Raw genomic sequence first — 17,575 nt, forward strand, 5'->3', positions numbered from 1 at the left:
CTCTATCACAGGTCTGCGGATCAAAGTACACGAAGCACTCACCGAGGAACCGGCGACCCCTCCTGGACGTGTGCAGGAACCGGCGACCCCTCCTGGACGGGTGTAGGAACAGGCGACCCCTCCTGGACGTGTGCAGGAACCGGCGACCCCCTCCTGGGCGTGTGCAGGAACCGGCGACCCCTCCTTGACGTGTACAGGAACCGGCGACCCATCCTGGACGTGTGCTGCCCCCTCTCCTCCCAGCAAAGGAGGGCGACTCCCCGCACACCGGAGCGCTCCAGCGCACGCCCCGCATCCTCACTGAAGGGACAGTGCTGCCCAAACCGGAATTTCTGCTTTCGGCGAGATTCAATCTCACACGTTGCTGCTTGGGATAGTGTTCGAGGCGTCTTCACCAGGGTTTCACATTCCTGAAATGAGTTCTATTGTGTGTTTCAAACGCTCGAGTGCTCAGACTTCACTCATTATCTATGAAAATATTTGTTCGTGTTACGTAATACTTACAAAAAATCAGGTATTACTAGAAATGTAAAACGACGCTCTCTGTTTTCTTTTAATGTTTATCTGTGATTTCAGCACTTTTCTAATCATTCAATCAATATGTTGCATAAATAAATAAATGCAATATTCAATCTAAAGCATAAAAAAGAATTAAAAGATGGCTGGAATGCTCACAGAATGCCCATCCAGTGGCAGCTCCTGGGGGCGCGGTCCAGCTCTTCTCCAGACAAGGACCACCTCAGAACCATGACATGTCTCCTGCTTCAGTGGGACGAGTCCGGCCCCGAGTGTCCGCTCAAGACCACCTCAGAACCATGACACGTCTCCTGCTTCAGTGGGACGTGTCCAGCCCGGAGTGTCCGCTCAAGACCACCTCAGAACCATGACACGTCTCCTGCTTCAGTGGGACGAGTCCGGCCCGGAGTGTCCGCTCAAGGACCACCTCAGAACCATGACACGTCTCCTGCTTCAGTGGGACGAGTCCGGCCCGGAGTGTCCGCTCAAGACCACCTCAGAACCATGACACGTCTCCTGCTTCAGTGGGACGAGTCCGGCCCGGAGTGTCCGCTCAAGACCACCTCAGAACCATGACACGTCTCCTGCTTCAGTGGGACGAGTCCGGCCCGGAGTGTCCGCTCAAGACCACCTCAGAACCATGACACGTCTCCTGCTTCAGTGGGACGAGTCCGGCCCGGAGTGTCCGCTCAAGACCACCTCAGAACCATGACACGTCTCCTGCTTCAGTGGGACGAGTCCGGCCCGGAGTGTCCGCTCAAGACCACCTCAGAACCATGACACGTCTCCTGCTTCAGTGGGACGAGTCCGGCCCGGAGTGTCCGCTCAAGGACCACCTCAGAACCATGACACGTCTCCTGCTTCAGTGGGACGAGTCCCGCCCGGAGTGTCCGCTCAAAGACCACCTCAGAACCATGACACGTCTCCTGCTTCAGTGGGCCGAGTCCGGCCCGGAGTGTCCGCTCAAGACCACCTCAGAACCATGACACGTCTCCTGCTTCAGTGGGACGAGTCCGGCCCGGAGTGTCCGCTCAAGACCACCTCAGAACCATGACACGTCTCCTGCTTCAGTGGGACGAGTCCGGCCCGGAGTGTCCGCTCAAGACCACCTCAGAACCATGACACGTCTCCTGCTTCAGTGGGACGAGTCTGGCCCGGAGTGTCCGCTCAAGGACCACCTCAGAACCATGACACGTCTCCTGCTTCAGTGGGACGAGTCCGGCCCGGAGTGTCCGCTCAAAGACCACCTCAGAACCATGACACATCTCCTGCTTCAGTGGGCCGAGTCCGGCCAGGAGTGTCCGCTCAAGACCACCTCAGAACCATGACACGTCTCCTGCTTCAGTGGGACGAGTCCGGCCCGGAGTGTCCGCTCAAGACCACCTCAGAACCATGACACGTCTCCTGCTTCAGTGGGACGAGTCCGCCCGGAGTGTCCGCTCAAGGACCACCTCAGAACCATGACACGTCTCCTGCTTCAGTGGGACGAGTCCGGCCCGGAGTGTCCGCTCAAGGACCACCTCAGAACCATGGCACGTCTCCTGCTTCAGTGGGACGAGTCCGGCCCGGAGTGTCCGCTCAAGACCACCTCAGAACCATGACACGTCTCCTGCTTCAGTAGGACGAGTCCGGCCCGGAGTGTCCGCTCAAGACCACCTCAGAACCATGACAAGTCTCCTGCTTCAGTGGGACGAGTCCGGCCCGGAGTGTCCGCTCAAGACCACCTCAGAACCATGACAAGTCTCCTGCTTCAGTGGGACGAGTCCGGCCCGGAGTGTCCGCTCAAGGACCACCTCAGAACCATGACACGTCTCCTGCTTCAGTGGGACGAGTCCGGCCCGGAGTGTCCGCTCAAGACCACCTCAGAACCATGACACGTCTCCTGCTTCAGTGGGACGAGTCCGGCCCGGAGTGTCCGCTCAAGACCACCTCAGAACCATGACACGTCTCCTGCTTCAGTGGGACGAGTCCGGCCCGGAGTGTCCGCTCAAGGACCACCTCAGAACCATGACAAGTCTCCTGCTTCAGTGGGACGAGTCCGGCCCGGAGTGTCCGCTCAAGGACCACCTCAGAACCATGACACGTCTCCTGCTTCAGTGGGCCGAGTCCGGCCCGGAGTGTCCGCTCAAGGACCACCTCAGAACCATGACACGTCTCCTGCTTCAGTGGGCCGAGTCCGGCCGGAGTGTCCGCTCAAGACCACCTCAGAACCATGACACGTCTCCTGCTTCAGTGGGACGAGTCCGGCCCAGAGTGGCCGCTCAAGACCACCTCAGAACCATGACACGTCTCCTGCTTCAGTGGGACGAGTCCGGCCCGGAGTGTCCGCTCAAGGACCACCTCAGAACCATGACACGTCTCCTGCTTCAGTGGGACGAGTCCGGCCCGGAGTGTCCGCTCAAGGACCACCTCAGAACCATGACACGTCTCCTGCTTCAGTGGGACGAGTCCGGCCCAGAGTGTCTGCTCAAGACCACCTCAGAACCATGACACGTCTACTGCTTCAGTGGGACGAGTCCGGCACGGAGTGTCCGCTCAAGACCACATCAGAACCATGACAAGTCTCCTGCTTCAGTGGGACGAGTCCGGCCAGGAGTGTCCGCTCAAGACCACCTCAGAACCATGACAAGTCTCCTGCTTCAGTGGGACGAGTCCGGCCCCGAGTGTCCGCTCAAGGACCACCTCAGAACCATGACACGTCTCCTGCTTCAGTGGGACGAGTCCGGCCCGGAGTGTCCGCTCAAGACCACCTCAGAACCATGACACGTCTCCTGCTTCAGTGGGACGAGTCCGGCCCGGAGTGTCCGCTCAAGGACCACCTCAGAACCATGGCACGTCTCCTGCTTCAGTGGGACGAGTCAGGCCCGGAGTGTCCGCTCAAGGACCACCTCAGAACCATGACACATCTCCTGCTTCAGTAGGACGAGTCCGGCCCGGAGTGTCCGCTCAAGGACCACCTCAGAACCATGACACGTCTCCTGCTTCAGTGGGACGAGTCCGGCCCGGAGTGTCCGCTTAAGACCACCTCAGAACCATGACAAGTCTCCTGCTTCAGTGGGACGAGTCCGGCCCGGAGTGTCCGCTCAATGACCACCTCAGAACCATGACACGTCTCCTGCTTCAGTGGGACGAGTCCGGCCCGGAGTGTCCGCTCAAGACCACCTCAGAACCATGACACGTCTCCTGCTTCAGTGGGACGAGTCCGGCCCGGAGTGTCCGCTCAGGGTCCTTCTCAGCGGGACCACAAGCAGCCCTGGTTTTTCATGGCGGCTGACCCCATCTGGGCATACCCGGCCACCAGTTAATGGTCGCCGGCTTTGCTTTGCGTCACGCGTCATGTGTCCACCCCCTCTGCTAGCGCTACATTCCTCCAGGGCCTTTGCCCATGCTCCTTGGCACACCTCTTCATGCTGCACTTGCCACTGGACTGTGTTCTGCTAGTTGCACTAGCCACATATGCAAAGTCATGGCCAAGTCAGAGGCCTCCGGACAGTACCCGCTCGCCCCTAACACAGGACTAATCTGGTGGTCTCCATAAGGGACGTCTCTATCTTTCATTCATCCAGTGTTGGCAAATTGAGAAGTAACCAGCTAATGTGGGACTTCTGGTTACTTCATGTGGGATGCCCATGGTGCAGCGCTTCGGATCCCAGTGTCTGGAGAGGATGGTTGGACCCTAGCGGGCACAGGGGTCCTTGGGGTCCCTTGGCTCATTGGCCCCCATGTGCCGCCTCTTGCCTTAGCAGACTTTCCAACTGCAGTTGGTTTCTCTGATGCATGCACTTCTCAAATTCAGGTGTGGGGGAAAACTAAGGCTCCAATATATAGTTGGGTATTAACATGTATTTACTAAAAAGTTATTAATCACAGAAAAATGTATTTGGGGGATCTCTCGAGATGAGCCAAGGAGTGGAGCTTTCAGACATGAGGTAAAGCGGGCACGTCCCGCCTCTGGAGAGCTTGAAGACCCCGGAGCTCACTGTATGCTTCAAAGGTGTCCTAAACCCACCAAACGCCTCACCAGATTCTGCAAGGAGGCTGCTGAGGGTTTGAGAACTGTGCGCTGGTGTCCACTGAGCCGCTCACATTCCACATCCGGAATAGAAACAAACTGCAAGGAATCACCCCGACCCCTGTCAAGGAGATGAGGGGGCGCCTCACTTGGAACCAACATTGGTATTTCTAGACATTTTATAGCTGGCATACAAAGTGCACTTGCCCCCCCCCTCCGCCATCCTTCCACTCATATAAACACTTGAGTCATTTATGGTCTTCACAGTGCAAACATTTATTAATACAGATCCGCCAATTACTCCATTGGCCACTTTACTTATGCGTGATCATCTTTTAATATATTTTACTTCAACACACCACAGCACTCCAACTGACTGTAACGATTATACATTTTCAGGTTTGATCTTCGGGCTGTGCCAGCAGGCCCCAACCAAGATAGCCTGCTCTCCTTAGGCTGACCGCCCCCCGGTCAACAGAGCCGCAGGTAAATAATCTGCCCCTCTTGTGACAACCGCTGGCTTCCTGGGTTAGTGCCAGAGAGTCCGGAGCCACCAGCAGGTCAGCCCCCCCTCTCTCGCCAGCCCGGAGCCCTGATAGACTTCAAGACCTGTTCTGGTACTAAAAGAGCCACCGACAAATGGAGTCCATGTCATTTCTCTTGCCCAGGACCCCGCCACAGGGCGAGGCGCTCACTGGCTGACTCGCCCTCCCCCCTCCTCAATCTAATACCTCCTCGATGGCTCCTAACACCGTCTGTATGAACAACTCATTACCTGCCTTAGAAAGGTGTACTCCATCCACTGCATAAAGGTCTAACCTTGCTGGTTGTATCAACTTGTGCCTGATGTTCCGGATGCTGGTTCCCTTTAAAATTTCCGCCACCGACTGATTCAGCCTCCTCACTGACTTATTTATAGCCCTCGGAGGCGCCCCTTCCGCCCAACGTTGCCGTGGTATGACCTCGGACCAGAATAAAATCGCTTTGGGCAAAATGTTCTTGACCTCTGCCAGCACTGAGAACAAAGCCTCCTTGACTCCCCTCCTTCCTGCCGGGATCATATCATTGCCCCCTGAATGTATTACTAAGATATCGGGGATCGGCATGCCCCTGGCCATGGCACCCTGCAAGTCCTTGGGCACCCCCCCTAAACGTTGTCCGCCTACCCCCACCCAATGGTGGTCAATCCTTCTCGCCTTCTGCGCTCTCTCTTCCTGTGAATCCTTGAAGGCAAGCCCTGCCCTGCGTATAAAGGAAGGGCCACACCAGCATATTTGGGACCTCTGGGATGTTGTACCTAGAGCAAATTGAAGATGGACATAATCAACGTGAGTTGGCATACAGGGGGGGCAGTCACCCAGCACCTATACTAGCTGGGGGCATATATAACGTTCAAAGCATGTCGACTTCCACCTGCCCACTCTCTTAATGATATCATCAGGGAGGCCTAATGCCGCTGCTGTCGTGGCTGCGCCGATGCAGAATGATTGGGATGTAAATTGCGCCGTGTCCACCCCCAGGCCTACCAGAGCTAGCTTGCACACTCTAGTGAATTGAAATCTGGTGAGGGGAACCCCGTCGTCATGTAATAGAAGTCTGCTGTCGCCCCCTTTTGGCCTGATTTGCAGGAAATTCCTTGCCAGGTTAACCGGGCAACTTGTCGCCCCTGCCATTGGTCTTAGCTGGATCCAAATCCCTTTCCCTAGCGGGTCTGTTTTTGATCTCCGCACCATGACTTGTAGAGTCTCGCCTGTCAGAATCACATCTTCAACTCGTATGCCCCCCCTCATTGTCTGTCTTTGAGGCTGGCAGTAACTCTGATATCCTGAATGCCCCAAAAAAGGCTAGAGAATATGCTACACTAAATAATTGTGTCTCGTATGGTGCAAAGCAAATTCTGGGCAGAATTTCCAGCATGTTAGTTAATCTGCTTGCGTCTATGGGTCTCCTAGAGTCTTTTGCCCCTGGTGTCAGTCGCTCCGAACCCTTTATCGCTCTTCTCACTCTCGGGTCTTTTGTTGGGTCTGCCACACCTCTCAACCCAGCATAGAATGCTATTGCCGACAATTGTCTTCTCATCATTGCTGGAGATTTCCCACTCGCCTTCTGATGCACTATGAATTCTAAGATACTTAACGGTGACAATTCCTCTATTCCTCCTGATCCCTTCATAAAAACCTGATATGCCTGCGATGACCTCTCACACATACTCGTGGTCTTGGGGGCCAGTGAAGCTGTTATCAACTCAGGGGCTGTGGGGCACCAAGCTACCATAGTCCCACCGGGAAGTCCGTCATCTCTATGTCTGCTTACGGCCATCGGGAGCGAAACTCTGCCAACTTAAAACGGGACAAAGCGTCAGCGACTGTGTTGTCTATCCCTGGCACGTGTCTGGCAGTAAAGTGTACATTACGTCGCAAACATTGCATCAACAGCTCCTTCAACAGGCGCAGAACCCAGGTGCACTTTGCTCTCTGATTGTTAATTGCCATCACCACTGACATGCTGTCTGACCAAAACACAATATGCCTGTTCGCCAAACTGACCCCCCACAGATGCAATGCCACAATGATTGGGAAGAATTCAAGAAAGGTAATATTCCTTGTGAGACCTGACAATGCCCATTCTTGCGGCCAGTGTTGCCTGCACCATCTGCGCCCCAAGATAGCCCCGAAGCCCACACTCCCGGCTGCATCTGTGAACAATTCCAATTCGCCATTGGGGCGACTCGGTATTTGCCAAACCACTGTGCCATTGACATTTTTTAGGAATTCTTTTCAAATAGTTAAGTCATTCTTCACTTCCGCTGAGAGCCTAGTATGATGATGCTTGGCACGCAGCCCTGACATTGCCCTTGCTATGCTCCTAGAAAAAGCCCTGCCCATTGGTATAACTCGCAGTGCAAAGTTCAACTGCCCCACTAAAACCTGCAATTGATGTAACGTCACTTTCCAGGCCAACAAACAGGTTTCAATAGCCGCCTTGAAAGCTGCCACTTTCTCTTGTGGGAGCCTGCATACACCTTTTCTAGCGTCTATCTCTATGCCTAGGAATGTTAAACGCGTAGTTGGCCCTTCTGTCTTCTCTGCCGCCAATGGCACGCCCAGAGCTTTTGCTAAGTGCTGGAAGCCCAGCAGGGCCTTCCTGCATGCTAGGGAGCCCTGCGGTCCCATAAACAAGAAATGTACCACCTCATAAGATGTAACTGAGGTTAAGAATTGTTGTACGGCCCACTCCAAGAACCTGCTGAATGTCTCAAATACAGCGCACGCGATCGAGCACCCCATTGGCATGCATAGATCGATGAAATACTCTTCTCTGAAGGTGAAACCTAAAAACTTGGTGTCCTCTGGGTGTACCGGCAGTAGACAAAAGGCTGCCTCAATATCTGATTTAGCCATCAGCGCTCCTTCACCTAGCCTCTGCAACTTGTGGATTGCGGTATCAAAAGTGGTATAGCGCACTGTGCACAGTTCTGGATCAAGTTTGTCGTTGACGGACAACCCTGGGGGGCTTGATAAGTTGTGAATTAAACGGAATTTTCCTGCCTCCATTTTTGGTATCAACCCAATGGTGAGCATATAAGGTCCGGCTTCGGCAGTTGCTTGAATGGACCTGCTACTCTCACTAGCGCAACTTCGCTTGCGATTTTTTGCTTAGTCACTTCCATGTTTTGTAGCACAGAGCGTTGGTTGCGTGGGGGATCGGCGGTTGGGGTAGCCGAAGATGGGATGCGAAATCCAGACAGAAAACCATTATGTAAAAGCTGTGCATCTTGTAATTTGTCATATTTGCTAAGGAGGTGTGTTAGCACATGCAATTTAATAGGTGTCGGCAAGCCTCTAGGGTGCCAATGGGGGCCGACCCTTAGGTTGTGTAGGGGCAGGCTGTTCTTTTGGCTTTCCCAATTTCTTATAACATCTCATTTCTGGGTGCGCTGACACTCCACAAAAGGAGCAACAGTGTTTATATCTGCATGATGTGCCTCGGTTACATTCATTCTTATTGAACTGCCAGCAGGCCTGTTTTTTATCTCCCGCCCCCCTGTCTCCCCGAAAGGACTGATTGGGAATGGGTTGATTGGTCTTATTCACAGGTAATGTTGAGTAAAATACTGTGTGCCATACATTAATTTCCCGATGATCCCATGCCATCTCTGGGTGTACTGCTTTCATTTGCCTAAACTTGGTGTCGTATTGGAGCCCTCCTGTCCCTGGGAATTCAGACGCCGCCCCATGTATTAAGGATATGTAACTAATTAATTGAGGGGCCACTGTCGGGTACTTCTCAGCAATGATAGCCGCGTAAATTGCGAGTCCAGTAATCCAATTTTTCATCGACCAGTCTACCCATACCTTCTTCTGCTTATACTCGCCTTCCTTTCCTACTCTGATTTTCACTTGGACCACCCCGGCATTTATGAGATCAAAGACATCTATATATTCCCCTTTCAAAATCTTTTCTTTGGTCTCTACCGGCACATGTCATGTGAAACCGGCCGAGGGCGATAACGCCATGGACGCAGATCCATAAATTAGAGGGCTGTATGCTAACGTTGGTTGCCCCATCGCCCCTGGCCCCACTGTCCCTGGATAGGGTCCCACGGGGGCTCCTACGCAATTGCTGAGCGTTTGTCCTTGTGAGGGCGCTGTTACCACCATTGGGGATTGCCCCATAGCTACTAGCCCTGACCCCCCCGTATAGGCCATTGCGGGAATCATTGAACCTACAGCGCAATTACTCAGTGCCTGTCCCTGCGACGTTGCCGCTATTACACCTGGGGATTGCGCTACACCTCCTGAGTGAACCCACACCTGCGCTATTCCACTGCCTGGCTGTGCGACCAATGTTGGCGTGGTTTGAGGGACCATTTGCTCTTTGGGCGCTTCCACTATTGATGCAGGTATCTTCGCCCCATGCGCAACATTGTTTATAGTGTTGTCTCCCCCTTTCGAGGTCCCTATTTCTGCTGTGTTTGATCCCATTCCTGCCGCCTCTCCAACCTCTACCTAACCTGAGGATGTGGCTTGAGCATCATTCGTTCTACTGCGTTTGTCCATTGGCACATCCTTGAACCTCTCTGGTGTACGCATTGCCCGCTTGCCTCGCGCTGTTTGCTCTTGTGTACCTGTACCGGCCCCTTCTTTCAAAGTCTTTAACGACCAATCCACTGCCTTCTCCTTGGTGAACTCCAACAGCTCGGTCAATGCAAGGTATTCATCCTTTGTTGCTTTGGCTCCTTTCCCTTTCTGTGCGCGTCTTGGAGTCATGTTGCACTTAACAAGAGACAAAAAATGTTACCATCTGCTTTTTAACAATTCATTCCCTTGTGATTTGGGGTTTGAGGAACTCTACCTGTAAACAAAATAATATAATTGTAGCTCGCCGTAATCGGCCTCCCCAGCTCCTATTCCCAATCCCTTAATTGCTGTCCCAGGACTCAGGTAATCGTACTACCTAGCACCCTGCTTCCACTTTCTTTTCACTTTCCTTCGTGCCGTAGTCACCGCTCATCACTCTAGCGTCTCATCCCACCCGGACTAGTTTCCGCTTTCCGCTCCGAATGTTCGCGGAATTGCTTCGAGTCCGACTTGAGCCCTGATGCGCTTCCTTACATGCCGCCTTAGCCCATGCACACTCCCTTCGCTTACCGGTATGCATCGTTCTCCCTCATGCGTACTCCCAACTCACGCTCGTCTTCCTTTGCGTACGCTTCGCCTCGTTTTCCTACCACATTCTCTTGAGCATTCATCGCCCGCCATGCCATATCCATGCTGACCATCTCGCACACTGTGAGGCCCGCTTACCTGCAAATCGGGCTCCGGTCGCACCTCCAGTCGCCGATGCTGATTCGGCTCCAACTCCGACGCGACCTCCGACCCTGTTGCAGGACCGCGGACAAAGAGGGCGAAGTTCACGCCCCTTTCGCTTTTAAACCCCCCGCCATCGTCTAATTACTTCCTGGGTCATCTACTCATCCTCCCTGCGCACATCTGGTCCGTTTGTTATTGTGTCCCCACCCTTCCGGGTCTCGCGACCCGGAAGGGATTCCTAACCTGTCTGGGCCCTTTGTTGCCACTAACGGCGCCACGCCCCTTACGTAGGCTGGCACCCCTCATTTGTTTCTTCCTGTGACCTTTCAGGCCGGGTGACCAAGCAGCAGTTGGCCAATAGTGCTGGCTGCATCCAGGGCTCTTTGTGGTCCACCCTTGGGCTGTTGCACCTCTGTGTTTGTTGTTCCCCCCGCGTGTGGCATGCACTTGGAACACTGCCGCCTTGCTGCACATGGACCCGTGTCACTGTCCTGATGGTTGTGTTTTCACCAGTTAATGTCCTCAGAGAGATACACATTATCCTGCTCACCTGCATCTACAAACTTAAATGACCCTCGCTTTGTTGCAGAGTTTGCACCCTGTGTGCTGATTGCTGCCCTAAGCTTTCTTTGCATTGGGACCTCACCGGGTGCTGTGATTGGCAGTGCCATGGGACCTGCACTGGCAGTGCCCTGTGCTTTGTGTTACCTTTGACCCAGTGAGTGCAGGGCATGCCGCGTGCCGCAGTGCTGGCCTGGTGAGTTTCAGGGTCATCGGAGTCAGAGAGTGAGGTCAGCCTCCCTGACTGAAGGCGCCTTTCTTCCGGGTTCCTGGTGAAGGGCTGGGCGTGGCCAGGCAGCTCTTCTGTTGCTGCCTGTCACAGAGCAGCACATGAGCTCAGCACAAGCGCACACACGCCTGGGGCCCGCCCATCCCACCTGCTACTGAGAAGAGGGGGGTGCACACCTGTCACCTCTCGCTGGCCTCACACGGCATCGCCACTGCATGAGGGTGAGGCTGTCACTGGGGTGTCCACAGAGACTTGCATCGTGACGCGGGGGCGAATCATACAGTGACATGGAAGCACGATTCATTTAAAGTCCTCAGTTCTTACTTCGTGATTGAAGAATATCAGAAAAAGACTCTCTTCACTCTCTGCACCATGTTTTCCCTATTCTGCGTCCTGCATTCACCAGCATTCTGGATGCACTGAAGGGAGAGACACGTGCTCTGCAAAGCAAGGCTTCAATAAAGCAACGCCTTGCCTTGCAGCATCGAACTGCTGCACAGAGGGATGTTACAGAATACGAAGCAACGGTGGACGCTGACCCATGGCGTTTCTCTCTTGATGTATTTATTTCATAACTCCTGGCAAATAGCGGAACCTGCTTTGGTCTGCCCAAAAATGTACATAGAATATTTATTAAAAAAATTATTTTTAAGTTCTCATAATAAATATATGTAATTTACAACTTTGAAAGTAACCTAATATTTCAATGCATTTTGGAAAGATATTTAACACAGAAAAATAAAAGTAATTTGTTCCACAGTAGGAACTTTCACCTGCACCCACTGCCTCTCCGCGTGCCACAGCACCCACACCAGCCCATCCACCCAGCAGTTGGCACCCACTGCCTCTCCGCGTGCCACAGCACCCACACCAGCCCATCCACCCAGCAGTTGGCACCCACTGCCTCTCCGCGTGCCACAGCACCCACACCAGCCCATCCAGCCAGCAGTTGGCACCCACTGCCGCTTCGCGTGCCACAGCACCCACACCAGCCCATCCAGCCAGCAGTTGGCACCCACTGCCGCTTCGCGTGCCACAGCACCCACACCAGCCCATCCAGCCAGCAGTTGATGGGCGGCAGGTGTCAGAGATGGGCTCATCTGCTAGAGTCTATAGCTACTTGACCTGTCCCAACAGAGGAAGCCAAGGCCTGCCTCTCAGGCCCACACTGCCGCCCTGCTCGCTAGTCACTACCCTGTAGCTTTTTCTGGAACCTTGAGCCGTGCATAGCACGCCGGGCAACCAGTGAAGGAAGGGCCATCAGAGGCCTGGCCATGTGCCTGCCCGCTCTCTTTAGATTGGGCGAAAACATGGCCAGTTTCACTGTGCGCCACTGCCACAGATCCCAAGGTTTTTCCGCTCTCGCTTGGGTGGACGATCATTCCCGGTGGTGGCCTCTCGACTTTGGAATAGCTTGCCTCCAGTTCCGCGTCAGGAGCAGGATCTCCTCAGTTTCAGACGCAGCTTAAAAACTTGTCTGTTTGCATAATAGCTCAGCGGCTTCGGGGCGTTCAGTTTTTGGTTCTGTCACTGGTTCCTTTTTTTCTAGCGCCGGGACACTCCTGGGAGTGGCCGTGCGCTCTATAAGTACCAAAATAAAAACAAACAAAAAAAGGTAAAAGCTGGTGGTAAGGGACACTGAAAACAGTAAAAGGACCCTCACGCCATGGGAGAAAACTCCGATGGAGAAGGGGGTCCTTGATTTTTTTTTTACTTTAAAAAACAAAATCTCTCTTTCGAGTTTTGTTTTTTAAATTAAAAAACACATGTGAAAGGTTGATGCACTGTTTGTCAAACTTTGAAAGCATTTATAGGTACCGCTGTGACCGCGGTTCCTATGAATGCCAGAGATGTCTGCTGGGCTGGCAGACAGCTCTAAAATTGGCGTGTGGGTACGCCCACAGGGTGACGGAGTACTTTACCCTGTCACAAAGTAAATTCCTGTCCGGCAAAGTATAAATCAGGCCCAAGGTGCTGGGTATATCCCAATAAATATTTATGAAAGGCGTCATTGGCCGCATTAACAGACTTAACACTACACATATTTCGGTGATATTCATCTTAAGCATTCATACATACATTGTTCTGAAGGTATCAGTATCATGCCATAGACACTTCATGCCACCGGTGAGGTGCCCACGGCAGACGCACTCCTTCCTCCTGGTCCTTTACATCCCCTTGAGTGGTCCACACCCCACCTTCATCCCTCTGGAGGGTCTTGCCCAACAGTTTCAAAATCACTTATTCAGAATCTGCATGTGAAGCAGGGACTGGAAGTGGGAAGACATTTGTGGTCTGGAAGCCCTTTGAGTCTGGCTCAGTGCTTCACTGATCCACTGCATATGTGACTTGAGGGGACTGTCTCGGTGTCTCCTAGCAGCACCCTGAAACTGTAGCAGCATTGGCTTCAGGGGGCTGGGTTATACTGCTGGAATGCTGGCAATCTAAATCTGCAGCAGAATTGTTTCTGTTGAAAAAACGTATTTCCAAATTCTCTGTGGATTTGGAAAACTTAGCAAATTTTCTGCGGTTTTGAGGCTTTTGTAGGTGCTCACAGCTTATCTGTCCATGAAATTCCAGGCAGAGAGGAAGCGTGCAGGAACATCAGAAAATAAGAAATTACAATAAACATATGCCAGCAACACTGCTTACAAGATAGAGGCTCAAAATAAGCCGTCTCTGTTCTCACCATTTTACAGCCGTTTCAAACACTACATTTCCCTTAAGGGATTACATCTGGCGTTTTCAAGCCTTTACGGATGTTGGCAGGCTTATCACGTCCCTGCTGGGAAAAGGTGCTTGATTCTGTTTCACTTTAGCGGCAACCCCCTTATGAGGTGCCTACCTGGGCCAGGTTGGCGTGCCCACATGAGCCGGGTTGGCTATAAATACTTTTTCAAGATTGGTAATATTTTTTGGAAACCATTACAAGTTGACTTCCAATTTAGAGGACCTACGAAGTGCGGCAGATGTGCCTTCGGCATTAGACCACTATTTTGGTAGTTGGACACTGTTCTTGCCTTGAAAAAGCCCTTTGGACAAAACACATGTCGACTGCCTCCATGCTGAATTTGTTCGAATTGTGTTACGACTAAACAGAAGAATCTTACTGGTCTGCTCACTTATTCCACTTACTTATCAAGGAATCTAGGGAAACAGTAGAGCGTGTGCCCCAGTGCTTTGTCCTCAAGGCTTGGAGCTTGGGAAACTATTATTCATATGGGAATCGAAACCCTAAATGGAGACTGGACAAAGAGAAGCAGATTTGGTTTGGCAACTGCTGGGTGTTACAGTTAGAGCTCTAGCCTCCGGCTAGAGCGCGGTCGCATTTGCGCAACCTATGCTCACGTCGACGGACGTGGGCGCGTGTGTATAAAAATAAAGGGACGGGCGAACTTGGGCAGTTCGCGCCCAACTATCATACAGAGTCGGCTCATTATTTCAGCGCTGCGCGCTAGTGGCAAATACCGCAACGCGGCCCCCGGCCCCCGCTGGTTAATCCGGAGGTAGAACAGAACACTGGCGACGAGGGTGGGCCCCTGCCCCTCCTTCTGTGCGGAGCTGCACCTGAGCGGCGCATCCACCGGCTGCAGGAGAAGGGAGGCCCACACTACCCTCTCGAGGACCCTCACTATCGGCCACCATGCAGAGCACCCTGCAGGTAGTCACCTGGCAGCGGGGCGGGGCGCAGTGGCCTGCAAATTGGCCCTGAGGACCAGTGGCACACAGTACGCCTCTACAGCCGCAGCAGGCACGTGGCTTCCGCGCCACCATGAGCGACGATGACCAGGCCGGCCCAGCAAGGGGCCTGCCTCATCACCCCCCTTCAGGGGTGCTACCCCCATTTAGCGAAGCCGCTGACCCCACGACAGCTGCGCCGCGATGGCAGACCTGGCTAGGCAGGTTGGAAAATTACTTCATCAGATCCAGGGAGACAGATGGGGCGGTGAAAAGGTCCCTCCTCCTATACTACACAGGTGAAGAAGTGTATCTCCTTTTCAAACACCTGCCGAACACGGGGAACCCAGACGACTACAGTGCGGCGGTGGCGGCCCTGAACGCACACTTTGACCCCCAGGTCAATCCAGATTATGAGCATTTCAAGCTCCGCCAAGCAAAGCAGTGCGAAGGTAAGTCAGTGGATGCCTTCCACACGAGACTAAGGGCCCTCACAGACACTCACCTCGTAGGGGACAGGGCCAAGGAAGAAATCAGGGCACAGCTCATACTAGGAATCCGGAGCAAGACACTACGAGGATTAATACTCCGTCAACCTAACATCCCGATGAATGATATCCTCGTCCTGGCCAGGACACATGACCTGTCCGCGGCGAGAGCGGAAGAAATGGACCAGGCCCTGTTGAAAGGGACAGACAAGAGCGCGGAAGTGAAAATGGAGAAAACGGATGCGGTGCGAGCGAAAGAAAGACCACAGCGACCCCGTTACCGGCAACCATCAGCCCACGCCAGGCTGTGTGGTTACTGCGGGTATGAAGATCACCCCCTCAAGGCATGCCCAGCGAGAGGGAAGCCGTGCACGAACTGTGGCATTGAGAACCATTTCGCATCTGTCTGTCGGAGGAAGACGCAGAAAAGTGGGAACAGGCGGGCCGGACCGCTGAGGAAGATGGTGCGGCAACTATCGCACACATCACTGTCGTCACAGCCAAAGTCAGGACGCGAGAGGACCAGGGGTTTCCAAGACTCAGATACAGATTCTGACGATGAAGGGGAAACATACCTAGTGTCGTTCACCAAAGCCCTAAAGAGTACCAGGCGCCCGCAGCCTCGCTGTGATGTATTGATCGCTGGATCTGAAGTTAACGCAGTGATTGACACAGGCGCATCCGTCACAGTGATGGGCATACAGCAATACAACCGTCTCAGACCAAAACCTGAACTCCGACAATCCAAGGCCAAGATATACGCTTATGGGAGCGACACGCCGCTACCACTGAAAGGCAAGATGACGGTGGAAGTGCGGTCAGAAAAGTCGGAAATTGTCGTCGACATCCACGTCATTGACCAAGAAGTGGACACACTACTCAGCGGACACGCTGCGGAGGATCTAGGACTGATTGCGTTCCTCAGGAAAGTCCAGGACAAACAAGTCAAAGACCTGCTGGAGACATTCAAAAGCCTATTCTCAGGGCTGGGGAAGATCAAAAGGCCGCCAATACGCCTCCACATTGACCCCTCAGTAACACCAACAGCTCTCCGACACCGGCGGATACCGTTCCACCTACGCCCGCTAGTCGAGGAAGAACTCCAGAGGCTAGAGGAACAGGAAGTCATTGAGAAGGTTACAGGGCCCACACCGTGGGTATCGCCAATGGTAATCGCTGAGAAACCCCGTCAGCCCAGGAAGATCCGGCTGTGCATTGATATGCGCCTCCCAAACAAGGCCATCAAACGAGAGAGGCATATCACACCTACCATGGACGACATCGTGTCTGATTTAAACGGAGCCCGATGGTTCTCAAAATTGGACCTAAACGCCGGATACCACCAGCTCACCCTAGCGAAATAGAGCCGGTACATTACCACGTTCAGTACGCATCTGGGACTGAGACGATACAAACGGTTAAATTTCGGAATATCGTTGGCAGCAGAGATTTTCCAAAATACTATCAAAGACATTCTGCTCGGCCTGCCTGGTGTCTTAAATGTGAGCGACGATATCCTCATATATTCCAAGACAGTCGATGAGCATTACAAGCACGTCCGAGCCACGTTGTCGCGTCTGCAGGAACATGGCGTCACCCCACACCGAGATAAGTGCCAGCTGTTCCAGCAAACCATCGAGTTCTTCGGCTACGTCTTCACCAAGGAAGGCATCCAAGTGGACCCCCGGAAGTCACACGCCATCAAAGCGGCCGCAGCCCCAACGTCAGTGGCGGAGGTCCGCAGCTTTCTGGGTATGGCCACTTACTGTGGACGATTTATTCCGAATCTGGCCACCCTCGCCGAACCCCTCAGGCACCTCACCAAGACAGATGTGATGTGGCAGTGGACAGTCGCAGAAGAGACAGCATTCCAAACGATCAAGGAAGCTCTCTTAGACCAGACCACACTGGTCTACTTTGACCCGAGCAAGAAAACGGAGATCCTAGTGGACACCAGCCCCGTAGGGCTAGGAGCAGTCCTGACGCAAGAGCAAGGACCAGGGCAGTGAGCAGCTTTAGCGTACGCCAGCAAGGCCCTAGCGGACACGGAGAAACGATACTCACAAATTGAGCGTGAAGCCCTGGCGATCCGGTGGAGGTGCCGTCACTTCCATCTGTATGTGTGCGGACACCCGTTCACAGTGGTGACAGACCATCAACCGTTAGTGCCACTCTTCCGAGGAACGGCGCCACACCCGCCTCCAAGGATAGAACGATGGGCCATCAACCTCCAACAGTACCACCTCAGCGTAATATACAGGCCAGGATCCCGAAATCC

The 17,575-nt window shown here is 53.4% G+C and overlaps 1 protein-coding gene and 1 long non-coding RNA gene across 2 annotated transcripts in view; both read right to left on the reverse strand.

The window, feature by feature from the left end:
• The window catches only part of LOC146788599 (uncharacterized), a 117,407-nt gene extending 117,113 nt beyond the window's left edge, over positions 1-294 (reverse strand). Inside the window, exon 1 of the long non-coding RNA XR_014970874.1 lies at positions 43-294. This is a non-coding gene — a long non-coding RNA (uncharacterized LOC146788599). The remainder of the gene's footprint in view (positions 1-42) is intronic.
• Positions 1-17,575, reverse strand: part of LOC146788598 (tenascin-X-like) — a 694,637-nt gene that overhangs the window by 410,816 nt on the left and 266,246 nt on the right. The window contains exons 20-21 of the mRNA XM_085633173.1: positions 10,336-10,409; positions 9,543-9,804 (exon numbers count right to left, since the gene is read on the reverse strand). Coding sequence (XP_085489299.1) covers positions 9,543-9,804; positions 10,336-10,409 — 336 coding nt within the window. The remainder of the gene's footprint in view (positions 1-9,542; positions 9,805-10,335; positions 10,410-17,575) is intronic.

The sequence above is a fragment of the Triturus cristatus genome, chromosome 11 (assembly GCF_964204655.1).
Source record: "Triturus cristatus chromosome 11, aTriCri1.1, whole genome shotgun sequence".
Taxonomy (NCBI): domain Eukaryota; kingdom Metazoa; phylum Chordata; class Amphibia; order Caudata; family Salamandridae; genus Triturus; species Triturus cristatus.